General features: G+C 59.9%; 1 protein-coding gene and 1 long non-coding RNA gene across 10 annotated transcripts in view; one reads left to right on the top strand and one right to left on the bottom strand.

Moving 5' to 3' along the window:
- The window catches only part of HDAC4 (histone deacetylase 4), a 288,003-nt gene that overhangs the window by 127,611 nt on the left and 133,990 nt on the right, over positions 1-26,402 (top strand). For 7 of the 9 annotated variants that reach the window (XM_086720110.1, XM_086720109.1, XM_086720108.1 and 4 more), the window contains one exon: positions 13,745-13,816. In XM_086720110.1, the coding sequence (XP_086576236.1) occupies positions 13,745-13,816 (72 nt within the window). Of the gene's footprint in view, positions 1-13,059; positions 13,165-13,744; positions 13,817-26,402 lie in introns of those variants that run through there. The other 2 variants (XM_086720111.1, XM_086720114.1) reach the window with 2 other exon arrangements.
- LOC147578774 (uncharacterized) lies at positions 6,400-9,378 on the bottom strand. Its single transcript, XR_015255657.1, has 2 exons — positions 8,860-9,378; positions 6,400-8,185 (listed from the first exon to the last, which is right to left on the bottom strand). It is a non-coding gene; the product is annotated as an uncharacterized LOC147578774 (long non-coding RNA).

Genomic DNA, 26,402 nt, shown 5'->3' with positions numbered 1-26,402 from the left:
GACCAGCTTTTCCGAAGGCCCGGGGGGGGGGCGGGGGGAGGGGGCAGGGGGACGGGCTAGCCTTGCTGTCACGGGAGGTGTGCCGTGGTGTTCTTGAACTGAATGATGATGACGGGGTTATCTTGAACACAGGCACAGAGCGGGAAGGACCCGGGGCCCATGCAGCGGCTACACTCGGGGAGTGTGGAGCCGGAGCGGTGTCGGGGGTTACGGGGTGGCCCCAGCTGCACGCAGAGCTGCCGTAGAACCCCAGGGGGACTGGTAGGTCCACACATCAGCCCACATGCCGGCAGCCTGGCACTTGGGTGCTGTGATCTGTGTGTCCCCCTGTTCTAAAATTATGTTTTAGACATTTTAGAAGATAACACTTTCTACAACGGCATGTTCTCTATTATTAGATAGTACCAAAATGGGAGAAAGTAAACTTGTTTTTTTAAACGTTCATTTATTTTTGAGAGAGAGAGAGAGGCAGAGGGAGAGGGGGAGAGAGAGGATCCCAAGCAGGCTCCGCACTGTCAGCACAGAGCCTGACGTGGGGCTCGACCTCACCAGCCATGAGATCTGTCTCACCTGAGCTGAGATCAGACAGCTGGACGCTTAGCCGACTGAGCCACCCAGGTGCCCCGAAAATAAAACTTACTGAAATGGTTTAAAGCTTATGACAGAGAAACCACTCCTGCTGAAAGGCCGTCTTTCCCTTAGCCCATCACCCCCCCAACCCCGCAGACCCCTAGTCCCTCAGCCCCACAGGCCCCCTGCCCAGCACCCCCCAACCCCTGGCCCCCTAGCCCCTCAGCCCTGCAGTCCCGCAGCCCCACGGGCCCTCAGCCCTGCAGCCCCACAGGCCCTGGGCCCCCAGCCCTGCGGCCCACCGCCCCTGGCCCCCGCTCACAGTGGGGCCCTCAGCCCTGGCATGCTGGCTCACTGCTGGCACTCTGAGTGGGCTCCAGGCTCTGGAAAGACCAGGTGCCCGTGAGGAGGCCCTTTGCAGACTCGATGGCTAAGTTGAGGCAGGGCTTGAGATGAAAGGCGGGTCACACGGTGGGCTTTGGAGGTGGGAGTGCCACCCGGGCAGAGGGAGGCCTTTCCAAGCGCCAGATCCTGGCAGAATGCACGAGACAGTCCTCTCTTGTCCCCCGTGTGCCATAGCCTCCAGGCTATGGCAAATGACCCTTCCTGTTCAGGTTGCTGGCAGGTGAGTGGAGCACGGCAGCGTCCAGGGGGGAAGAGTTGACGTGGCCGGAGAGCCGAGTGGAACGTGTCACGGCACATAGCGAGGGACTTCCGGGTGCTTCCACGCCCATGGCCTGCAGTTTGGAGCAGTGTTTTGATTCTGCACCCACTGCTCCGGCCCCACGGTGAGCTTGAGGGGAGGCTCGAGCCCGCGGCAGCCAGCAGGCAGCTCCGGGGTGAGGACAGGTAGGCAAGTGCGTGGAGCTGCCCTCGCTGTCCTCGCTGGGTTTGGGTCTCAGCGACGTGAGTCTCTTGTCACACTGGCGCAGCCTGCGATCCGTCGTCACCCCTGCTGGTTCCAGCCGGGGGGTCTGGGTTCTCCGGGTGCGTCTGCAGGGTTGGAGACCTGGGTGTCTCACGTGCCCGCTCCCCGCGAGGGCTGACTCCCACGCGTCCTGCGGGGCTGGTCTCCGGGTGCCGTGTTGCCGGCGCGCCTGGCTCCTGACCGTGTTTGTCAGAGAAATGAATGAAATTAAACCAGGCCGTTGTATGTAACCAGAGGCCGTCTGTGCATCGCAACGCGAAACACGCAGCCGCTGGGAAATGCGACAGGTGCCGTCACCGCGTTGCATGCCTGAGAGATGCACCCTCATCGGCCGCACGGTCCCGGCCGCGTCCTGCAGACGGGGTTGCGTTCCAAAACGAGGACCTTGCGCTCGGATGTGGTCCCAGCGAGGACACACGCCGCTGTTGGGGAGACACCTGAAAACCGGAGGACGCGGCCCGCCTGGGAGGAGGACACCTGTTTTCCCCCCGAAGTGTACTTTACGCGCTCTTCCCCGGCGCGAGACGGCAGAGATTTCTGCGCGGGGCGCGTGTCACTTCGTAGTCGGTTCCCTCGGTAAGAGATGCGCGCGTGGTCCGGAAGCCTCGAGCCCCTCCCGAGAAGCTGGGTGCCGGTGGGTGGCGGGAGTTGGGTGGGCAGCAGCCGTAGGGCTTATAAACTGGCAGCTTGGGCACCACGTGCCATGACGAAGTACGTAGTAGGTCGCATTCTGAACCGTAGGCACGATTCCCGAACGCGTTGGTGCCCCGCCCCAGAAAGTCCTAAAGTAACGATCAGAGGTGGCTTGGGAGTTCTGTTTGCTCTTCGAAATGACCAGTAGGTCGCTTAGAATTAGGCTCAGGGCAGCCTGTGCCCCGGGGTCTTCTGTCCCAGCCCGCACGAAAGCGCCCACCCACCGGCTTTTCCCTGTCATTTCTGAGTGCTTTGCCTTGTGACCCCCACGTCTAGGCCACTGAAAGTCCCGGTGGATTAGCCCGCAGCACATATCCCAAGTCAGCGCACGTTTCCTGCTCCATGCCGACCATCCTGTCCAGCCCTGGACCTCGGAAACGGCCCCCTGGGCTCCTCTTCCCACCCCCATTCCCCTTCTTCAGGGCCCCTGGAGCTGGTCACTCTTCTCCATGGCAGCGAAAAGGAGCCTTTGGAGCAAAAGTCAGAACTTCAGTCTCAAGGCCACCTTCAGGAGCTGTGGCCTGGCGCCTCCCTGGCCTCGCCCGTGTCTTCCCACTTTGCTCCTGCTGCACGGAGCCCACCCAGCTGTTCCGCCTCAGGGCCTTTGCACTTGCTGTTCCCATGCCTCAGATGACATGGTTGACATGGCTCCCTTCCTGTGTGTCCCCCGGGTGTCACCACATCACGAGGGCCCTCTTTGATCACTTTATCGAAAGGAGTCACCCCCGGTCACATTCTTCCCTTGTGAAGTTTGTTTCCTGCACATGGTACCCCACGATCTGTTTCTGTGGTCGCTTTCTCTTCACCAGCGGCAGGTTGGGGTACGGGGACTCGACACAGTTCAAGGCTGTATCCCCAGAGTCAGGACAGCTGCTCTATAAGCAGTTGGGTGAAACTTACTGAACACGCGAGTGTGTGATGTGGTGGGGCCTGTGTCTTGAAGGGGTGAGTGTGGAGAGGCAGGGCCGCAGACTGGGCTTCCCACCGTGTGGCCCCCGTCCTCTCTCTCTCTCTGTCTCTCTCTCTCCTGGTTCCTTCGTCTTTACAGCGGGGACAGCGTAGAGTTTATGCCCGTTTCCCTGCCGAGGACTGAACGGGTTGCTGGGGTTGCAGCCCGCCGCCCGGCGCCTGACCCGTAGCGAGCGCCTGGGACGAGGGAGCCGTGGTTTCTGATCGGGGTGCAGATGACACTCTTGTGTCGAGTGGCTCCAGCAAGGTCCAGGCGAGAACAGCGGCTTAGAGAAAGGAAGTAAACTGGAAGAATTGAAGCAGGCACAGCCCTAAACAGCCGGGGGGAAGGCCTTCCCGCGGGGCCACTGTGGCGCGCTTCCCGCGAGCATCCGCTGGATGTGGCCGCTCTGGCCGCGTGTCCCTCGGGCAGGTGCGCTGGGGGTCGGCCCTGGCGGCCTGCAGTCCCTGCAGGGCCTGGCGTGCTGAGCACCGCTGGAGGCTGCTGCTCAGTTCCCTCTGAAATGTCACGTTAGAGGAAGAAAGGCCGAGGACCCTTTCTCCGTACGAAGAACACGGGAGGCGTTTAGAAGCGGCGTGGCTGGGGAAAGCGTGAGCGGGGAGCCCGTGGCTGGGCCTCCTGGGGCGTGTGCCTCCTTAGATGCAGTCCAGCCACACGGTTAACATGCCTGCGTGGACGTTCTCCAAGTGGCCATTTTCGGATCATTGTAACGGGTCTGTGAGTCCTTTCTCGTGAGCTGCTCATCAACGTGTACCTATTTTCTGGCTTCCTGTCATGTAACCACAAACACCTTTCGGCTCATTTTTAGTGCCTAGCAGTGTGGGGAGTGCTCTGGGGGCATGGCTTCTCCATCCAGCGGCTTTAGTTGCTGACTCGCGTTTTCAGGAGACGCTTTGGCCGCAATCGGGTGCCTCGACTTGGGCCGGAGCCTACGTCCCGGGCGCAGACGGGGCTGCGCGTTAGCGTCACGCAAGGGCACGGGCGGTGCCCTGATCTTCACACGAGTCATTTGGTTTCCTTTTTGTATCCATGCACAGATGAGGCAACTGAGGCTGAGTTTAAGCAGCATGACTGCCGATGAGGCCGCACGGGGGCGTAGAAGCCACCGGGCCTGTCTGCCTTCGAATCCCCCAGGGCCGCACGTGGCCTCCCTGTTCAGAAAATAGGACGCCTGCAGAAAAACAGCAGCGCTGGGGCACCAGGAAAGGCTGGCCTTCGGGTTTCCATGCACGTGCAGGGGGAGAAAGTGTGCTGTCCGCAGGCCGCCTCCCCGTCGTTGCCAACGGCCACGTTGCTCTGTGTCCTTACTGATTGAATTCGTAAGGGGCCCTATCTAGAAAACTCCCCTGTCAGTCACCGGGATGCTTGCGGCTTGGCCGTGTCCCTTTGCAGAGTTCCGCGGGACTGGTGTCTGTTATTCCTTACGTGGACTCCGGGGAGGCGGCACGTCGTACATCTGAGGCTACTTCCCCCCCCTCCCCCCGCCTCCAGCGGTCCTCAGACAGCTTTGGGGTGACTCACCAATTACGTTCCCCCCGCCCCCCCCCCCCGGGGCAGATGGACAGCCTCGTAGGAGCTGAGCCGGAGCTGTTTTCAAAGGCAGGCGAGGACATTTTCTCCTGATCTTCTAAATCGCTTATTGCCACTCGAGCAGGGCCGGGCTGTCCGGAGGGTGGGGACGACAGTGAGGACAGCTTCCCCGGAGGCCCGGCCCAGAGACTTGCTGGGAAGGTCCCTCCAGGATGCATGGCCCCCGACCAGGGGGAACAACCAAGCCTTTCCTGGCCTTCCAGACTGCGGCAGCCTGCCCCCTGCCTCCCCGATGTGGGGACTGCCTCACACCTGCCCTCCTGCACTCACACCCTCGTCCTGCTCTGTCCCTTGCTCGCTCGCTGTTATCCAGCTCAGTGCCTGAGCCGGGACTCGTGGGTGCGTGACAGACCCGCTCTGCCCTCGCCCCCCCCCCCCCCCCCCGGGGCACAGACGTGCCGTCTCCACTCTCTTTCTTCCCCCGCGTGTGTGCCCGCCACGTGCTCCTCCCCGTCACCGGGGCCGTGGACCCTCCCTCAAGCAGGTGTGGCGAGCCAGAGAACTTTCTGGAGAAAAGTCCCGAGGAGCAGGCCGCGACCCTTCCCTGCGTGGCTCTTCTCTTCGGCTTCTCTACAAGCGGTCTGCATGCCCGGGCCGAAGCAGCGTGGACGTTTGGGCCTGCTGGCCCTGATCAAGCCCCAGGTGTCGGGGGGCTCGCCTTGCTGGGGGTGTGGAGAAGCAGAGTGTGTCTCCCGGGGACGCCACGGCCCGTGCCACCCGGACCCCACTCCTGGAGCAGGCGCGGGCCCTCGGCCCTGGGGGCCGAGTTCGGCGCCCTGTTTGTCCCCATGTCTCGGATGCCCACGGCCCGTTTGCTGACTTACACGCAAGTTTGCTCTCGTCTGCGCAGCCGGGGCTTGGGAATAACTGAAGGTTGTCGGGCTCGTCAGGGAGAGAGAGCTGCTTAGGCGATGACCTGGCGGGAGTTCAGCAGCGGCAGATGCCGTTCAACAGAAAGGGGGGGCTCATGTTTATTCTTGGCATCTCTTGAAAATACCATGAAAAATTTCAAGCGTGGATGAAAAAGGAGAGACGTTAACGCATAGAGGGCGCCCCCGTGCCCGACTCCAACCTTCAGAACCCTGTGATTTGGGGCCATACACACTTGATCGGTCCCCGGCCCGGCCTCTGTTTCCTGCAGAATGTAAAACAAATCCCAGATGCCATAACATTTTCCCGTAAATGCCACAGCATGTGTTTCTAACAGATAGAAGCCCATCAACACACTCAACAAAATGAATAATTCCTAAGTATCATCTCCTACCCAGGTGATGCTCGGTTTTGGCCGGTGGTCTTAGAAAATGTCTCTTTAGTCGTTTGTTCAGACCCAGGCGCAGAGGTCGGGACTGACGGACGGGTCTGGAAGGGCCCCTGTAGCGGCTCGGCGCCTGGGAGGAGCTGGGTCACTGTCCTGGGCCACTTCCCACCCCGCAATTGACGGGGCTTAGCCTCTTGGTGTCCTTTGAACACGTTCCTTTGGACTCATGTTTCCCATAAACAGGTAGCTAGAGATAGTTTTGACTTTTAGGTGGAGGAGAGGAGTATTTTCTAGATGAGCCTTGACGTCTTACAAGTCTCTAAGGGGAAAGACCGTGTCTCCTGATAAATACACGTTCACATTCTCCTGATAAATACACATACAGCAACGTTGGACATGTCTCAGGAATTCACGGCATTTAACGCATTAAAGTTTAATTCACATTAATGGGCGGATACAAGCTTTATTGCAGAACTGGGGTAGTTTTCGGTAACTCGCGCGAGGAGGAAAAGAAACACTCGGCACCTGCTGCTGGAGGCAGAACTCGCCAGGGAGTGCCCGCTGGCTCACCGTCCGAGGGGTGCGCCGTCCAGGGGGTGCTGGCCTCCCCGGGCTCGGGCACCACCGGGGGTGGGCTGTGCCAGGGCGGGCGGTGCCCAGAGGGCAGGAAGGCGGAGGGGGAGGCCAAGTCCTTTTGGGGAGTGGGTTCAGGTCATGGGGGGCCTGAGGGAATTTGAGTATTTTGCCCGCCTGATGAATCACTTCCGTGTCTCTGAGCGGGGACATTTCAGCGTAGCGAGCCCCCTTTTAGAATTTCATTGAACAGGGGGGTCCGACTTCCAGGTCACTAATCGTGCAACTCTCTCAGGTTAGATGCGGGGACTTGCTGGCCTCCCGCTGACGTTGGCACTGAGCCCAGGCCCCAGTGACCCCACACTGACTCTCACGTGTTCCTACCGCGCCCCCCGGAAGATGGGGGCGGGGTTCAGGGGGGCGAACCCCTCCGGTGGCGCTTCCGTGCAGGCACCTGCTGCGTGCCATAGGCCAGAAGCTGTGCTGCTCGCGGCCTGGCCTTCCATCCTCACACAGGCCAGAGACCAGCCGTCCGCCACCAGGCAGGAGAGCCTCCCAAGCTTCGGCCCTCCCTACGAAGGCTCGCCCATGTCTTGAAAGCCTTTCTCCTTCGTCGAGCTTCGTACCGACACACACAGGAGCACACGTGTCCCTGCGGCAGGGATGCGACTTTCCGTGTTAAGTAGGTTTCTACGTGAACCCAGGGCTTCTCTTGTTCAACGTGAGACCCTGGGCACTCACTCGTACGACTCGGTGCCCCCCAACCTGGGGACAAGCCGCCTTTACCCCCACGGCCCCAGTTTCTCGTCGAGCCGCACGTGCTTCCAGATTTGGAAGGGCAGGAAGGACCCAGATGCCTCCCTCTTGGGCTGCGGCCCTCGTTCGGAACGCAGCGTGTCACGGCCGCTCCGACTCCAGGCTGCCTGGCGGAATGGCCAGCGGGCACCCAGGAGCCAGTGCCCCCTCGCCCCCAGAACCCCTGCTCGTCACAGCGCGTGTGGGGCCACGGCAGACCCGGCGGCAGAGGGCAAGCCAGGATCCGGCCAAGACTCAGACTGGAGCTCACGCGCTTTGTAGGGAGGAGCCCCTTCCTGTGCATACATTCTGGCGTGTTCCCTCTTAGATTTGAGCTCACCCCGGATTAGATGACGGGGAGGGGGACGGGCGAGAGGGAAGGAATACCGTCATTGTTCCTGCTGGAAAGTCTGCTGACTGCTCCCCAGGCCCAGGGTAGGCCCTGAGACACAGGATTCGTTCTCAGCACGTCTTCAGGGTGGCCTGAGAGAAGCGTAGACGGAGCAGCCCGGGGTCTCGCCTTGGGCGCGGGCGGCACGGGCTTGGAGCCAGGCCGGTGGCACTGAAGGCCGGCTCCAGCTCGCAGGGCGAGGTGGCTCAGGTGCGGCTCCGCCCAGCCCTGCCCTCCGCACCACGCTGCCACCTTCTCCTTCGGGACCCGGGGGCCAGGCTGCCTCTGTGTCTGGTGTTTCCTCGCCGTGTCCCCGGGAGCGCGCCCCTCGTGCTAATCCTGGGAAGTGGACACTACGGGCTGCCCACAGTATTTCAGCAGCACGGGCTCCGCAGAACGGCCTCGTTTCAGAGAGTGCTGTGTGGACAGGGACAAAAACAGCACCTTACAGTGGGGAGGCTGGCCCGGTGACCGAGGGGACCAGCCCCGGCGACCGGTCATGTTGCTGGTGTGTGATGTCACGTGATGAGGAGAGCATTGGACAAGTCCTAGTGGCGGGCCAGTCCCCAGAGTACCTGACCCCCCTCCACACTGTCCTCTCATCCCACGTGAGAGGTCAGAAGAAGCGTCCCAGTGCAGAGGGAGTCCTGTGGGATCCCGGGCTGCGGCTGGGACAGAGAGAGGGCAGCAGGGAGCACAGGAAACCTGAGCCGCCCCGTCCCTGTCCCCGGGCTTCAGCTCAGGGGAGCTCGGGCTGCCATGCCCACGGGAGATGCTCCCCGCGGGGGAGGCGGCAATGTGACAGCTCCCCGTGCTGTGTGTAATTTTTCTGGAAATCCACAACTGTTCTAAAATAAAAAGCTTGTATAAAAAAATAAAAATGGATGGGGAAATTGGCTGGGACGGAGAGTTGAATTATCACTGCTGTCGCATACCTCGGACTCTGTGACCGCGAGTCAGAAAGCAGCTGTGCCACGGCCGCGCCGGGCGCTGGGTCCGCGGTGGGGGGGAGAGTGTGCTGCCCGCTCCCGTGGCTTCCCCGCTCGCATCAGACACCCCTGTGCCGAGCACAGTTCCGGGGGTGCACTTACCCCGATCTTTCACGTTCACGAGAGCATCCCGGCTGTCCCGTCCGCATCGCTGCCGCGAGCCCGTGGGTCCGGGAGGTTGGGGCGCGCGCGGGGCAATGAGGGAGGAAGAAGGGGGAGGTCAGAAATGGGACGTGGGTCTTTCTCAGCGTTTCTGTTCGGACGCACCGTCCGTCCCAGCCAAGGATAAGGCAAGAAAGAGAAATAAAAGGGAAAACAGACTGTCGCCGTCATGGGCAACGTGATCCTGCACGGGGGAAAATCCAGAATAACATCAGGGAGCGGATGACAGCGAATGTGAGTCTCGCAAGATGCTGGGACACAAAACCAGCGTGTGGCGAGCGATGGCGTTTCTGTGTCCCAGCAAGCAGAAGCTGTCTAGGATGTTGTGCTCAAAATACCAAATACCTAGGCATAAACCCAAAGTGTTCTGATCACGCTGGGCTCAAAATTCTAAAACACCTTTGAGAGGAATGAGATGAAGTCACAGTCCCTGTTCACGGATGGGAGGCGCAGTCCAGCCAGTTAGTTCGCTCCCTCCCTTTCTCCCCTCCCTGCCCCTCCCCTTCCCTCCCTTCCCCCCCCCCCTCGTCTCTTTCTTTTCTTTTTGTCTTTCTGTCTTTTGGAACTTGACAAGCTGATTCTAGGATTTATGTGGTAAAGAACCCATATCACGTTCTGAAGAAGAAAGTAGGGATTCTTGCCTTGCTGGATATTAAGGATTATTGTAAAATGGCAGTATGATTATTGGCACAGGTACAAACACATCGGCCAGTGGGGCAGAGGATTGGCGGAGCTGGGGTGCCAGCCAGCAGCCGATGTATGATGAGGCACTTGGCTTTCCATTGAAAACTCACACACAGACACACACACACACACACACACACACACACACACACACACACACCCAGAGAACCCTCACCTTCCTCAGGACAAAAACCAAGAGCAGAGAGAGAGGAGAGACCCACGTGAAAGGCAAGGCCGCGGGACCGGCCAGAGCCGGTTCCGGGGAGCATCTCTGCCGCCTCCAGCTCCGGAGGACCGTCCTAAACCTGCCCCAGAAAGCATAAGCTTTGACAGGATCGACAGATGTGACCTTGAAGACAGACGGTCTCTGAGCTGAGGTCTGCAGCAGGCAGCCGGCAGAGGATTCGCCGTCAGGGTTTGTACAGAATTCCCCTCAATCAGGAAAAAAGACAAAACCCGGTTGTTTAGAACAGAGCAGAGGACTTGAATCCAGAACAGCTCAGGGTCAGAGGCCCTCAGGGAAGGGCAGGTGTAACCTTAATGAGACACCTCTCATCCCCACCAAGGAGGACAGTAGTGTGCAGGGGGGATGGGGGTTCTCTCCCCTCCCCTCCCCTTCTCTCCCCTCCCCTGCCCTCCTCTCCCTTCCTCTCTTTCCTCCTGTCCTCTCCCTTGCCCTCTTCTGTCTCCCCTTCCTCTCCCTTCCCCTCCCTTCCCTGCCCTTCCTCTTTTCTGCCCTCCCTGCCTGACTCCAGCCCTCACCCTTCCTCCCCATCTCTCATTAGGTAACCTGTGTGTGGATTTCCCGTGTACTGTGTTTATTGGTCCGAGAAACATAAGTTTTTGTGCAGACCCCTTTTAAGTCTATCAGGAAGGGGCTGAACCTTTTTCTTCAGTGTCTGAGTTTGTTTTTCTGTTTGTTTTTTCTTGTTGTCCTGTAGATGATGTGGGACTTGTCACAGAAATTGCCTCAGCGTCCACACTGTGCAGGCGTGGGCCGGCCAGGCTCTTCGGGGTGAGGCGGTGGGGGGCCCTGCTGTCCCGGGGCCGCAGCCACAGGCGCAGGCCTCCGCCGGGGTCTTACGGCCTGTGGCCGTGGCTGCGGCCGGTGGCCTGGGTCCTGCCCAGTGTGTGGCTCTGGTACCTGCCTGACCTTCCTCGTGGGTTCCCCGGGAGTCCCCGTGAGCTCAGGGGGAAGAAGGATACGAAAGTGCATCTGGTCAGAGTTCACACCCCCCCTCCCCGTGCAGGCCCCGGGTCCACGGTCCCAGACCACGGAACAGGAGCGTCCTTGCCACACAGCCACGTTTCCCGGCACGCCCACTCATCCAGACATGCCATCAACGTCTTGCTGGTGACTCGGGGGGACGTACCCCAGTCTGGCGTCCAGACATTTTGGGGATGGGCCGAGTCAGCGAAGCCCTACTTGAACTTAGCACTCAGGGGCGATACTTGGGGATGCACTAAGGACCACGCATCTTTGAACTTGCGCTCTGAATCGAGCGCGTTGAGATTGACACCCCTTCTCCCTTGAGCGTGGACATAAGTGACGTGTTATTATGCACCGTTTGTGCGTTTGGCTTTGGCGTAATCAGACCTCTGGGGCTCGGGGCAGACATGAACGGCTCAGGACCGCACTCGAGAGGAGGTGTTCCCATAAGCTGGGGCGCTGGCCCGGCACGGCCACTAGCCGGTCCCAGGATCCGCAGTTTCCTCACCTGTCAACTGGCTTCTCGGTTTCTAAACTCTTTCTGGTTCTAGAGCCTTGGCTCAGATGGAAGTTGAAGGCGGACTTTGGGAGGTGACTCTGGGGGTCCGTTCCGGGGGACGGGATTGCAAGGTGGGGGCTTCCTGCGAACCTGGTTGAGAGCCCTGAGTGGGATGGTTTTCTAAGCACCGTGCTCCTGACCCTTGTCCCTGGGAAGCTACAGCTAGAGTAGGATTTTCAAAAGGGCCTTTTGGTGTCTCTGAAAGTATTTACAGTGGGATCCAAAGTTTTTAAAAATATATAGTATATGGGGGCGCCTGGGTGGCGCAGTCGGTTAAGCGTCCGACTTCAGCCAGGTCACGATCTCGCCGTCCGTGAGTTCGAGCCCCGCGTCAGGCTCTGGGCTGATGGCTCGGAGCCTGGAGCCTGTTTCCGATTCTGTGTCTCCCTCTCTCTCTGCCCCTCCCCCGTTCATGCTCTGTCTCTCTCTGTCCCAAAAATAATAAACGTTGAAAAAAAAATTTTTAAAAAAAAAATATATAGTATATGAATTTCTTATTGTTTTATGGAATGTGTGAGTAGGGGAGAAGGGGGGGTGGAGGGGGGGGAAGGAGAGGGAGGGAGAGAGAGAGAGAGAGAGAGGGAGAGGGAGGGAGAGAGGGAGAGGGAGAGAGAGGGGGGGAGGGAGAGAGAGAGAGGGAGAGGGAGAGAGAGAGAGAAGCTCACATATGCTCTGCACCCAGCACGGAGCCCGACGCAGGGCTCGATGCCGCCACCGTGAGATCACAACCTGAGCCAAAAGTCAAGATTTGGACCTTACCCAACTGAGCCACCCAGGTGCCCCCAGAATTTTGTATTTTTGAAAGTGAAAAACTTTGTTCGTAAACGAAATACATTTCACCTGTGTATTTTCAGGAAGAAAGGTTCCAGAGTGCTTTTCCGTCACCGTCTCACAGTCTCTCTCAACATGGCAGCCAGGGAGCTCACGTGGCAGGCGGCAGGCTTATGGCTCAGCACTCGGGCTGGCGAGGGGTCCCGGGCTTTGAGAAAAGGCCCTCGTGCAGGTGTTCGGTGTGACACGGGCTGTCGGTCCCCCCGCCTCGGGGAGCCACGCACCGTCTTAGCCCCGAATGCGCCTGGCGTCTTCTTGTAGCCACGCAGACACGCTGCCAAGTTGGGGAAGGGGTGCCAGTTGAGGAGAGGCGTCCCAGACGCCCCGTGGTGGCTTCTCCCCGTGGCCCGGGGTGGGTGGGGGGGTCTCGCGGTGGCTTGTTCCTGTGTGCGGCTGCCCCTTGAAGGCCTCACGCCTTTCCCTCAGTCGGGGCGGGGGGTCTTCAGATGTCAGGAGCGCACATCTGGAGCTCCTCCGAGGACTTCTGTCCTTGGACTTGGAACGTGTTCCGAGACACGCGCGGGGTTGGCTGACGCAGAACGGGACGGCCGTGCGAGGCGTTACCCGCTGGAGATAAAGAGCGAAGCGTTAGCACCGCGGCTGATCCGATGTCCTCCGTTCGGTCGTGATTGGAAGGTCTGCCTGAGGGAGCTCACGGCTGCTCTGTGAGACTAGCACTTTCTCCTCCAGGCAGTCGCGAGAGTGACGCCACGTCATGTCCGTCACGACGCGCCTGTCACCGCAGCCCGCTGCGCACCACTTGCCCGGGGCTAATTTTAAACCCAAAGTGTGATCCCTGGAGGTTTTGCCAGAGTTTTCTGGCTCTTCTGCCCGGGAGGAGATGGGGAGTCTCAGGCGGCGCGACAGCGGCGGCTCCAGGCTTAGGGTGGTGGCCGGGAGCCAGCTCCGTCTCCGCGCCCAGCCTGGGGAGCGAGAGACGGTTCCCGACTACGGGCCCAAGGTGGGTTCGAGAAAATGATTCCTTAAGCTGCGAGTAGCCGGCCGGGCATCTTTCCGAAAGCGTGTCTGGGCGTGTTGGTGACCTCGGGCGTCCCCCCGCAGCACGCCGCACAGCTGCTCTCGGCCGGGCCCCCCACCTGCGCCAGGGCCGCGTTTCTGCTGTCACCCCGGCCACCTGTCAGCATCCGGGAAGAGGGCGAACGGTTCTCCCGTTTCCATCATCTCCGGGCTCCCGGTCTCTGCAGAAAAGCTGTGCCGATGAGCACGAGTAGGTGGAACGTGGCTGGAAACCGAAGTGAACCGGGACGGCCGAGCTGGGTAGATGCCCTCAGGCCAGAAGCTGTCGCCCGCCCTGTTGCAGTCCTGTTGGAGGACTCTGGCGTCCTCCAAGGGGGCTCTCGGTTTCTGATGCGGCAAATAAAAATAACCTGCGACGGAATTAAAACTGTCCTCCTTTAAAAACACGAAGGCCGCTTGCCTTTCCATTGTCTGCGAGGAGCGTCCTCGCAGACTCTGAGTGTAAAGCATTTTCGTGGAAACGCGCGCAGTTTCTGAAACCAAATGCTTTCTCTGTCCTCCAGATGGACTTTCTGGCCGAGACCAGCCTGTGGAACTGCTAAACCCTGCCCGCGTGAACCACATGCCCAGCACGGGTAAGTCGGCACGCCCCGCCTGGTGGGCACGGGCTCATCCGGGGGGCGTTCGGAGGCTCCACCCACGGGGGGTGTGGGGGGGCAGGTGGGCCATCAGATCCGAGGACTCCTGTGCTCTTTTCCGGGGGTGAAATAGGCCACCCGTTGAGGAAGTGCGTTGGGCGTTGCCTTGAGGTTATTTCAGTGGCCAAGGAGTGAATCTTTTCCGTCTTGAGCTCCGAAGGGCGTGTTCTTCCCAGAGGGGCCACCTGCTTCTCTTAGGGGTGACCCTGGCCCCTGTCCGTAGGAGGGCCCCCGGGAAAGAGTTCTGAGCCCAGGCCGGGGCCAGAAGTCCCCCGCCCGGCGTGGCCGGGCTGCTGGCCGCCACAGGACCACGGGCAAGTCCCGCCTCACCCACGGCCCGGGCTTCTCATTGCTTTAGCCGCTCAGTGACAAGGTCTCCCAGTCGTCTTGTCCTTCTTTCATCAACTAAAGAACGTCAGCCGTGATCAGGAGTCTTTGATTCCATGTATGAGATTTCCAAATATTACGCCTTAAGCAGCGTTAAGCAGCGTTTTCCAAATCTAGATGGCCGTGGAAACATTTTTTCCAGTCTATTGCTTTCTGTGAAACACCTGCCCCCCATCCGGTGTCCTCCAGGACTTCAGCTCACAGCCTGGGCGCCTTCGGGTCCCCCTCACAGGCTGCTCGGCCGTCCCTCCTCGGGGCCCGGGGTGTGAGTTGGCCGCAGAGCCCCGGGCCGGCGTGTCGAGGCCAGCGCCGCCGGACCCTTGCCTTCGCCGAGGCCTGTGTCTGGGTGGTCCCCGGCCTTCGTGGGCGCCACCCCGCCCGCTCCCTCTGTGGGCAGCGCCGGCGGACCCCTGCCTCTGCCCCGGCCCCCGTCGGGCCCGCCCACCGCCTCGCCGTCCCCCATGCCCTTGAACGAGGCTGGAGGTGCCGGAGGAGAGCCGTCCCTGCCTCTCCTTGGCGTTTCCCCAAACACAGCATCTTGTTGCTTCTCCGTGGTGCTCCTGGACGGTGCTCGGGCGCTCCGTGCCCCTGGGGCCGCTCACGGCCCGCTCCAGCTTCTGCTTCTTCCCCCCGCCCCTTCACTTGTGACCCCGCGCGGAGTGGGGGGCAGGGAGGCTCCACGGTAGCACAGGAGGTGCCCCAGTTTTGGTCCGTGTGGAGCAAACCGTGCTGGTTGCGACTTGCTCTTCAGCTCCTTCTGCCGGTGTTATTCCTGTTTAAACGCGAGTCCCCGTGTGGCCGGGCATGTTGAGACTGGCTCCTAGAGCCCACCCAGGGGTGGGACAGAGGAGACTGTGCAGATGGCCCGACGCATCGAAAAGGGGGTAGGTACGTGTCGCTTCCACGTGAGCCACAAAGAGGTGGGCTGCAAATGGATTTTCTGGCTCGGTGAGAACATGCTGCCTGTTGAGACCCGGCTTGGGACTCGGCTTAGTGTCAGACGGCCCGTGGGCTTCGCCTTTGGGCTGAGGGGCCCCAGGATCCCGCCGACCCCTCGGCTATGGCCTGAGGCCGGTTGCTGAGTTTCTGTTTTGTTTTGTTTGCTCATCTCTTAGACGGGGATACTAATGCCTTGTCCGCAGGATTCTCAGAAGGATCGAATGTACAGGTCTGATTTTTAGTAGTTCCTGGACAGATGCCATCCCTTCGTGTCCCATTGACAGACACGGAACACGGTGTGTGGCGTAGCTGGGACAGAGCCGGGTCGGGTCCCAGGAATGTTCCCCGGGCCGTTCCGCCTCCTCCCCTCCTTTGCGGGGAACCGCCTGCCTCGAGGAACACGCCTTGGGGAGTGTGCCCCCAGGGAACCGAAGCAAGTCCTTTCGCCTCCTGGGAGCCAGATCCCCGCGGGCCGAGTCGGATACTGCTGCATTTTCTGGTGCTTTTGCTTTTTCTGTGTGTGTCACCGGTGGTGAGTGCTTGCAGTGGGGGAGCCGTGCCCGTGGGGCGCCAGCGAGGAAGGGGGCGCGTGCACGCGGTGCCAGGGGTGTGACGTCGGCCGTGAGGCTTGCACGCGAGGCGCCGCAGAAGCCGCCGTAGTGAGGGGGCGGGGCCTTCCTCACGGGTCCACGCAATCGGCCGGGCCAGCCCACAGTCAAGTACGTCACACCAAAAATGTTGATTCAGGTTAATGAAGGATCTGAAACTTAATACGAAAACTTCCTTCACAGCCACACAGTGATGATGCGGGAGTAGCAACGATGTTCTCTGTACTTCTCTGTCCATCCCGGTCTGCCTTGGTGGGTTCTCTGGCAGTCGAGTTTAACCTCGGCCCTCTTTTGACACGTGGCAGTGTGGACGCAAGCTGATCCGTGACACGGTTTGCAGGAGTGACTGCGGCGTCCACCTGGGGAGCCGGCTCCTTGAAGCAGTAGCTTGCGCACCGAGTAGGAAAGGGCTCGGGTGGCCTCCCCCACCGTTGACCTGCACGCACCTCCTGGCTCTTCCAGGTTGTGAGCAATGGTGACCTCAACGCAGGCTTCTTCTGATAATGGTTCTCTCTAAATAGTCCTTACCAAGACTGACTTCAGATAGAAAAGCACTATTCCCATCTTTTGTGTGCCCTCTTGAATCGAGACCTGAGGTAATTCTTGAAAAGAATAATGTCTCGTGGCAGAAAAGTCTGTATCATAGAAGGAAAAGGCCAAAATTCTAGTCAGTTGGGGTTACTTCTGATTTCTTAACCTCCCCTGCCCTGTAACTTCTCATAGGTAAACAAGCCTTTCCTTCTGCTTTTCCTTGTTTTAAAATTTGTAATTGCAGGGGCACCTGAGTAGCTCAGTCAGTGAAGCATCTGACTCGTGACTTCGGCTCAGGTCATGATCTCAGGGTTCGTGAGTTTGAGCCCCACATTGGGGTCTGTGATGACAGTTCGGGGCCTGCTTGGGATTCTCTCTCCCTCCCTCTCTCTCTCCCTCTTCCTCTCTCTCTCTCTCTCCCTCCCTCTCTCTCTCTCCCTCCCTCTCTCTCTCTCCCTCCCTCCCTCTCCTCCCCCTCTGTTCCTCCCTTGCTTGTGCACGTGTTCTCTCTCTCTCAAAATAAATAAATAAATGAAGTAGAATTTGTAATTGCAAAGTAGTCGTATCTTAGAAGAAACCATATAGCCGCTTGCCCACCACTCAGATACAGCAGATCCTGTGCTACTGTTACTCTAGGTGAGCATCGTATTTCTGTTTTCTGAAGTGAAGTAACACCGTTACGGGCGTGGCTGCAGCTGTTCGCCCTTCCCGGAGACTGTCATTTTCCTTCCCGGGTGGGAACCTGGGGCACAGACGCCACAGCCGGGCGGGGGCCCTGAAGAAGCCACGCCATCAGCTCCGTCGGGTGGGGAGAGGTGTCGGGGATCGAGGGCAGAGGGGAAGGGGAGAGATGGGCGTCTTGGGGAACAGGAGGCCCCAGGACCGCACACCCACCTGCATCAGGTGCTTGGGTTCTAGTGCCCTTGGAAGACGTCTAAGTCACTCATTTCTGAATCGTCGTAACTGTTTTGAAGTTACAAGCTTCTCCCTCTGATTATAAAAGCGACGTCTCTCAGGGGAGAGACACGGGGTGCCAGACGTGCTGGGTGCTGGCTCCCAGAACTGGGAGGGGGCTCACTCGGGTGCTACCCGGTGTGGACGCTCAGCAGCCCTGACGGAGGGAACGGGGTCGAGGGGAGGCCTCGGTCGACCAGGAGCAGAGTGGAGGAAGCGAGACCGGAGCGGGAGCAGGACGCATATTTGAAGCACACCGCAGTTAACCGACGGCGCGCACGGGGCTGTCCACCAGGCGTGTGTGCTCGCCACGGCAGCCACGCGCCCTCGCTGGGCACCCGGCATACGAGTTATGGGGCAGGACCCCCGTGTTCCAGTGCTGCTGGAGAAGAGACCGCCTCAGACAAGGTCAGGCCCCCGAAGGTTCCGCAGCTACGGGATGCAGGCACCGTCGCCCGTGATACACGCGCCCCTAAAGTGCGCATGTGGGTCAGCTGGGGAGGCTCCTTAGGAAGGCGGTATAACAAAGGTGAAATTTAATTTTTCGAAGGAAATTCCGGCCTCTTGAAGAAACTACAGAAACTCCCGAGAACTTACCCAAATGAAGGCAAAAAGCGAGGACTAGCTTTAAACATGGATTCCCACGCCGTGAAGGGTATTTGACCAGCACGCTGTCGAAGTGGCGACGGAATTTCTTACACACGTCTTGGAGTTTGGAGCAGGAGCTGTCTGGGCTGGCGCGAAGCTTCTGGTGCCTCGCAGGCACGTTGGTTGTGCCGTTTGGTTTCCGTGAGAGGAAACGCATCTCGTGAGGCAAACGCAGACGTGAGACGTATGTGACCCCGTGCGACCCGGGGAAAGCGCCAGAAAAGCTCCCTATTGGCACCTGAGCTGATTAGTTACTTTAAGCAGTAGATCCCCTGGGAACAAAGCCCGTGTGGTAATACTTCTCACATGATGCTCCTTCGTGTGTGTGTGTGTGTGTGTGTAATGTGAGGACGGGGTGCGGTGGAGGACTGGGCTGCCTTGTGTGGCTCCTGCTGGGTGCCAGGTGGGGTCGGGGATTGTGCTCATTGATCTCCTGGTTCTGGCGCCATCGGGACCCTGGACGACCCTGGGGCTGGAGGCAGTGCCCCCCGGGACGCGCTCCGTCGTGGCCGAAGACGGGCCGCCCTTTGCCGCAGGTGGGCCCGTGCAGGGGCGCGTGGGGGGTATAGCATCTGCCCCGCTGTCCCAGGGGCCTGCCGCACTCCTGCTGCTTGCTTGTCTGCTTTCAACTTGGGAGGAAAAATGAAACCCAGGACGTAAAGATGCCGAGGTCAAGTTCTGCAGTTTGAAAATCTGAGAAGAGTCCCAGTTTGATTTGCTCAGTCTAAGCAAATGCGGAGAGTTTTCCTGCTTCCCTCCCCGCACAGGCTCACCCGAGAGCCCCTGTGAGCAGCCCTGACTTAGCCCGGACTGAGGGGCCTGGGGCCCACGGAAGCCGGAAACCTGAGCGTCACTGGGAGGATCCAGGGAGGCCGCACAGCTGTACATGCGGCGGGCACCGTGAGCTGTCTGGAGGTGCCGTGGGTGACTTTAGAGGAGCAGGTGAATCCACGGCCGGGAGCAGTTCCGGGCAGAAGGGTGCCATGCTGGGGTGTCCTGCTGGGTCGCTGCCTCCTTGCCCGGGCGTGGCGCAGAGGAGTCCTCAAGGTGCGCTTTTCGCATCGCGGTTGAAGTTCATCACCAGTCCCGACTGTGAAGAGGCATCGCTTCCAAGGCCTGCCCGTCCCCAGCCTCCCGCTCCGGTCCTTTCTGGGCTCCCAGCCCGTCCCCCTGGGAGCGGTCAGTGCAGCCTGGCTTCTCCACGCCGGTTGCTTCTCCCCGTCCCTCCCACCGGGCCTGTGCCTCCCGCGGGCAGTCCGCATGCAGGGGCGCGCCGCCGTGCCAGGAACAGCATCTCCCACGGCGCAAGCACGGCGTCTGTCCGGTGTGCTCCCTTCCCTGCCCCACTCCCGTGCTCCACTTGGACTCCGGATTGAAGAAAGCGAGTGCAGGGTCGGGCCTGGCAGCCCAGCAGCCCAGGGGGTCTGCGTGGCCTCGGGCAGACTCGTCCTCTGATGTCACGTGACCACTCGGCCTGGCGGAGGCACCGGGGACCGGGAAGCATGGCGGGTGACTCTGGCACAGCGTGGGGCACACGGGAGGGAGCCTCGTGCGGCTCTCTGCCGTCTTCTGTTTCGTCTCCTCCCGTCTGCTGGTACCCAGGCTCTCTGCTCCGCTCCGGGGTGACCACCTCCCTCCACCAGCCCAGAAGCCTTTGTGATCGCACCCCTGGGACCTCTGTTTAAAATGAAGCAAAACCAGCCCGTGCAGGGGACCTAACGTGAAAACGCTTTGGGTTACGTCGCGAACGTCTCCCGTGAGGGTTCAAGGCTGCGTGGGCTTTTCCTTTAACTCTGTCGTAGAAGGTTCCAGCCACGCCTGAGGAGGTACCAGACCTCCTCAGTGTTTAGCGCGTGTCTCTCTGGGACGCCGGGCCTGGCGACCGGGTCTGGGCCCCCAGAGGGGGACTCCTGTCTCCACCCGTCACCTGGCAGGCCCCGGCCTCCTTGCCCTCTGCCGTGCAGGTGCACCCGGGGGCTCGAGTCCTGTTCACAAGAACTTGAGAAGCGGAATCTGAAGTGGAGGGCGTGGCTGCTGACCTGCAGGGACAAGGGCGACCGAGGCTGCTTCAGGACGCGGACCACGGCACGGCCGCTTCCTACCAGACGCCTCCCAAGTTACCAGCAGGCCCTGCTGCTTTTCTTGGGAGCCTGACGAGTTCACTTTGGGGTGCAATTCACACAAGAGAGAGTGGATTCTTTCCCAAGGACGGTCCTTTATGGGGTAAAGCTTGGGGTAGCGTGCTTTTGTGCTCCAGGACAGTGTTTCCAGAGAAAAGACAGGCCTCCCTCTCTGGTGTCTGCTTTTCTGTCCTGTTAACCTAGCCCCTCTGCCCCCACAGTCCCGACCTCGCTCATGGACACTGGCCTCCCTACGTGACGGAGCACCGGGCCCTGCCCCGAGGCCCTGGGAGCTGAGCAGGATAGGAGCCCGCAGCCCGGCCTCTCCAGGTCCCAGAGCTGTGGGCACATCCAGGGGTCGTGCTGATCGGCTTCTCCGGGCTTGTCACAGGACGGGGCACACAGGGCCTGCCCTTCAGGCTCCCGACCCACAGGAGAGAGGGAACAGGCAGCAGGCACTGCCCGCTTTCTGTCACTCACCCCCCGGCCGCTTCTTCGTGTCTCTTTTCTTTCTCTCCTACCCTCTCTCCCTCTGCCCTGTGCCTCCCTGTGTGTGCCCTTGCCCCTCCCCAGACCAGGGCTCTCGGCGATACGTGTGTGAATGGCCGCCAACTCTGGAGAGAGGGACGTGGCCCTGAGGTGCTGGGGGCCGAGCATGTCACACCTGGGCGTGACACCGGGCCGGCGACGGCCGCCTCCTGGCATGCTGCTGCACCTCCGGGATGGAGCCTGCCATGGGGCTGAGGCAGCCCGGGGCAGGAGGGCTGCCCTGTGCGCTCACCCACGGCCCTGGGGCCTCATGTGAGCGGAGGTGACCCGGCACAGCTATGACGTGACATTTGCCCTCAGAGTGACGATGTGATCTACTATGTGGCTTGTGCACTTGGGCTTTGCAAACCGTTGTCCCCCCCGAATACTGAGGCATGGTCCCCCTACCTTCCCAAGCCTTGCCCTCCATCCCCACGGCCGCCCGGATGGCGTGTCTGTCCTTCTGTCTAGGACACTGTCTCCTTCTGCATTGTGCCCTCCCCTCCCCCCAGGGTCCTGTTGTCCTGTTTGGGTTCTGCCTTGCATGATGAGTTTTCCTGACCGTCTGGCGACCCCACTGTCTGCTCATCTTTGGGGAAGGCCACCAGGAGGCTGGGGGCCCTTCGGGGCGTGGGTGGTGCCGGTGGCTGGGGGCCCCCCTAGCCTCACTGGGACGGTGCCGACCCGGGCCGCCCACATCCTGGGTCATCAGCCATTTCCACGCTCTCAAGCCCGGTCAGTCTGGGACCTTCGCCCTCTCCGGGAAGGGCAAGCAGGAGTGCTCCCGGGGTAGGTGCTCCATCTCCTGGGCTGTGGGTTCTGGGGCCACAGCGGCTGAGTCCCGGGAGGCTTTGCGGCTAAACGCAGACCCTCCTCTCCCCGCCATCGTAGAGTAGGATGGGGTTTCTTGTGTCTGATAAGGCAGGTACCTGTTATTCACCCATGTTCTTTCTGTTTTTTTTTTAAGTTTTAAGGTTTAAGTTAAATTTTTTAAATTTAGTATTTAATTATTTAACTTTATTAATTTAATTTTTAATTAATTTTTAAAGTTTATTTTGAGAAAGACAGAGACAGCACAGGCAGGAGAGGGGCAGAGAGAGACGAGAGAGAACGAATCCCAAGTAAGCTTCACGCTCAGTGCAGAGCCCGACGCGGGGGTCGATCCCACAAGCCACGAGACCGTGACCTGAGCCGAAGCCAAGGAGTGGTTTGCTCGGCTAACTGAGACTGCCAGGCGCCCCTCACCCATGTTCTTTCTGACTTGGGGAACTATGTTCTCTCTCCTGTTTGCATTTTGTCTGCATTTGTGTGGGTGATTTTTTTTTAAAGCACTCCGTACTGTTTTAGTGGGATCTTAGGGGAGCAGGGAGCGTCCCCGATGGTGTTCAGTGTGACAGTGATCGGTCTGCCGTTCCTAACCAGGAGTGCCCCCTCGTGCGTCTCCGGTGCTGCTCCGGGCCTGGCCACCCCTCTCCCGGCCGGGCTCTGTCGGTGTCCCCCGCACTTGAGGGAGGAACTAACGGCCTTTCCTGTCCTGGGTGGAGGGGAGATTTCTTGGGCTGTCGATGTTTATCACGAGCTGTTCCCACTCCTGAAATTCCGTGTGCTGCTGTCGCCGTAGATCTCCATGCAGAGTCACCACGAGCTTGCCGTGTGGCCTGCGGAAGGGAACAGGAGCCGGAAGAAAGCCAGCGTTTCCTGGTTGCGGCACGGGGGGGACTTGGGCATCTGAGAGATGTCGCCCTGGGCCCCAAGCCCGCCTCACGTCCACACAAGCCCGGGTGTGGTGGCGGCACAGGGACCCCAAGACCCGGCTTTGCTACAGGAAGCGGAGAGCCGCCCCTTCATGTCCTCCCAGGACGTTTGACAGTGATTATTAGGTGAAAGGAAGGGTTTTTCTAGTGCTGGCTTCCCTGTTGCTTGTGAGCACAAGTGTCCGCAGTCGCAGGTGTGTGCCCAGGACTGACCGATGTGTCCAACATCGGTATCTCTGGTCTTACCAGCTTTGTGTCCTGCACGTCAGGGCAACGCAGGGGGAGAGGGACGTGCCCAGAGTGTCCGTGGACCCTCCTTCGCGGGCGTCGTCCGGTGCCTTCAGCCAGGGTCAGGGACGTGGCCGCGTCAGCCTTGCCCGCCTGCTGTGGTTGCCGTCTGATCGAGACGGGACTTACCGTCCAGCGATCACGTGTACTGTGCGTGCTGGTCGCACCGCATCCACCCGCTTTGGAGAAGGCCCGTTTCCGGAGTCTCCCGGCAGCCAGCACCCGCCCCGGGTGCCCGAGACCCAAACCCAGACCCTTCTCGACTCCAGGCCCGGGGGAGCGGGCAGGTGCCGTCGGGGCGGGACCACGCAGGGGCCCGGTGTCCGTGTGGCTGCCTTTCTCCAGCTCTCCCAGCGGACCCCACCCCCGGGCACCTCTGCAGGTGGCAGAAAAGCCTCGACGCCTCCCTGAGGAGCATGGGGACGTGCAGGTGGGCCGGTGGTGGAGCCCAGCACGCTGTCGTGTCGTGTCGGCTTTGTGTCTTTACTCTCCCTCAAGTCCCGCCTCTGCCCGGGGACCCTGGTCCATGGTTATTTCCTGTTGTGTTAATTCTGCATCCCTAAGCCTGTGCGTTTTGTCGAGGTTTGAGAGCTGTGTTCTCGGTCCAGCTCTGGGCGCTGATAGGCGAAATGCTATGCTGGGCGGCACCGAGTTGTGTTAGAAGTAGAAGGAGGGCGGTGGGAAAAGCAGTGAAGGGCAGACGGCATTCCCGTGGCACGGGGTCTGCAACGTTGAAGAACGTGGCCAAGGAAGGCCTCGTCGCACAGGCCCTGGGCTCCCCCACTCATGCACTCATTCCTAGCGATCGGTCCTAGCATCCTAGTGACTCAGGACGCGTGTATTTGTGGCCGAAACAAACAGCCGTCCTGTTTGCAGAGCTCAGGTTGTACCGGGGGAGAGGACAGCCACCACACGCGGGATGCCGGGCAGGGGCAGGAGTGGAGATGTGGAACCTTCCGTACAGGGCAGTAGGCCTGGTGGACGTGACGTGGGGATAGCAGACTCCCCCGGGAGGAGGAGCAGGTGAGGACTTGCCGGTGGGGAGAGGGGCCGGTGCAGAGGCCGGGGGGAGTGCGTGGGGCCCGCGAGGAGGCAGGAGAGGAGGAGCGTGGTCCGCAAGAGTTGAGGGCAGGGGGCTGTCACGGACTGCCGGGGACTTGCGGCCACCCTGCCAGCCAGGGTTTTGCCCGTGAGTGAGTGAGTGGAGAGCTCTCGGAGGTTCTGAGCAGAGGAGGGACACCCCTCACCTGATGCTACGGACCGTGAGGGTGGTGGCCGCAGGGGGCAGGGTGAGGGACGGGGAGCCTGGCCCCAGCAGGGCAGAGACAGCAGGCATGATGACCATGGCTCAGATTCTAGAAATACTAGAAGTAGACAGCATTAACTGGAGGTGTAGGCATGCCGTGAGGGAAGCAGAAGAGGCCCGAATGACCTCAGGGTTTGGGCATTGAGCATGTGGACCGTGGAGTTGCCGTGGATTTCGGTGGGGACGTGGACGAAGCTGCCCTCGGGGGGCAGAAGAGGTCTGGTCCCGGATTGCTGAAGAGTCGTGCGCCATTGGGGATGTTGAGAGCCCCAGCGTGGGGGGAGCTGAGGCCCAGGCCCTGACGCTGGGACTCGGCCTACAGAGGGCATGGAAATGAACCCTCCCACGGGAGCGGATCTCCAGGCAGTGTCTGTAAAGTGGACGTTGTTTATACTTCTTTAATAGACGGTGTTTGCTTAGAGTTACCGGTGCGTTTTCTACCAGGTCATACTTGGTGGGGTGTCCCTGCTCCTCAGGGGCTCGTGTCCTGCACTGAGAGCCCATGTGTGTCCGCACGGGAGACCAGACTTGCTCACCGCCTCGAGCAGGACTCCTGGGCTCCAGGACAGCCGATCGCTGACCGTTGTGGCAATAATGGCGGCCGTGACAACAGAGGGGTGCTGTCCCTGCCTGTCCCCCTTCAATCACGTGGGCACCTCATGCTGCTGGGACTTTAATTCCCCCCACGCGGACGGCAAGCAGCTACCAATCAGAACCCAGGTTACACGCACGGCGAGGAGCCGAATGTCTAACACACACGTCCAGGTGTCTCTTCCAGACGCTCACGTGTGAACCTCAGCGCCCCAGCGCACACCGAAGTCCCACGTCTCCAGCCGCCCGCGACCCACAGACTCTCGAAAGATGCTGCGTTCCTTGCTGGATATGTGGGGTGGGGTGGGCACCTCCCTTTCCGGAGAGCCCGGCTCACCCGGAGAAACGCAGCCCCGCGTCAGGATGGCCTCTTCGCTGCCCTCTTTCTCCTTCTGCCAAGTGGAAGAAACACCTTCTATTTTTAAATATTTCAACTGTCAGTATTAGGTAACACTGGCCCTGCTGCAGCCCAGCTCTTCGGTGAAATACATAAGCAAACGTTTGGAGGTTGCTAGGAAGGAAATTCTGAAATGCATTCTTGTTCGAGTTACGTAAACTTGACCTTACGTAACCGAAACGGCAACGACAATTGTAGAGATTTGTGGCCTTCCTCGACCACGGGAACTATTTTTAATTTTCAAAGGCTGTATTTTTATCCGTTGAATTTAGGATAATCGAAATGGCTTTCAGAGAATAACTTGCGACGTGTGCCAGTGTGAGCCCAGCCCAGGCCCGGGGTGTGGGGCAGGTAAGGGAGGCGGGGACTGCGGATTTGAATGCAGGTGTCCGCGCTGACTGGCCGGGCGACCCGGGCAAGCCGCTAACACCTGTGCAGCCTGGGTTTTGCCATCTGCCCTAGCCGTTCACTCCTGGGAGCACTTCCCCGCGGCAGGGAGGAGGGAGGGGGCCCTCCGAAGCACTGTGGCGGGTGCCGCGCCCAAACCTTTGTTGCACCCAGTGTCCTGCCGCTGCGACGTGAGCGTGCGGACTTGGGGTGCGTGTCCGGTGACACCGTGTTTCCAAACGCGAGACAGCGAACTTTCGGAAGGGTTCTGCTGTCCGTCGCTTCCTTCTGAAGTCACGTTTGCCTCTGATAGCTGCACTTACACATGAGAACTTACAGGACGGCTCACCATTTCTGCACGGGGCGCTGCCTGCTGCTATTCATAGTTTGCCGGAAGTACATTTGCGCACTTCTTGAAAGCCAAGTTCCCAAGTGCATGCCAGGTTTTATTTACAGCTCTTGCTCAATTTGAGCTTGCAAATATTTCCAAAAAGCCGTTTTTCTTCCTGCAGGATACAGAAAAATGAGAAACGTTACAAGGGTTTTCTAAAGAGCTTTCAGGATGGGTCTGAAATAGGGAGTGGGGGAAAATCTAACACTTGCTTCATCGCTAAATCGCAGAGCATAGGAGTACAGATGGCTTTGCTCCCTTCAGATAGAGCCCGAGCTGGTGCAGCCAGCGCACAGGAATTTCTGCACACAAGATTCCTTTAAAATAACCTCACGGGCTGTCGTGAAGGCCAGGAAAATCGAAGTGAGAAGTTGCATGTGTTTCTGGACTAGAATTACGCGTGGCAAGGTGGTTGGTGTCCCTCTAGTACCTTGCATAGGAGGGGTCATTGGAGGCCGCCCCCCCCCCGCCCCCCAGATGGTGGCCTGTGTGGATCGCCGTTTGTATTTAAGCAACTTTATTTTCTGTAGAGTCAGGTTTGGAACACGTTTCTGAGCGAAGCTTTCTGCCTCGCGGGTCAGGTTATTACTCTGAAGAAAACACCATTTCAGCGGTCTGTTACGGAAAGGTTTCTTTCTCCAGGGTCCGTGATATCTTCAGTACTTTCAGCTTGTCATTTAATAGGAGGTTTTGG

The sequence above is a fragment of the Puma concolor genome, chromosome C1 (assembly GCF_028749965.1).
Source record: "Puma concolor isolate L17-30 chromosome C1, mPumCon1.1.hap2, whole genome shotgun sequence".
Lineage (NCBI taxonomy): Eukaryota > Metazoa > Chordata > Mammalia > Carnivora > Felidae > Puma > Puma concolor.
The sequence above is the reverse complement of the archived record's forward strand: the minus strand, read 5'-3'. Positions and strand labels throughout refer to the sequence as shown.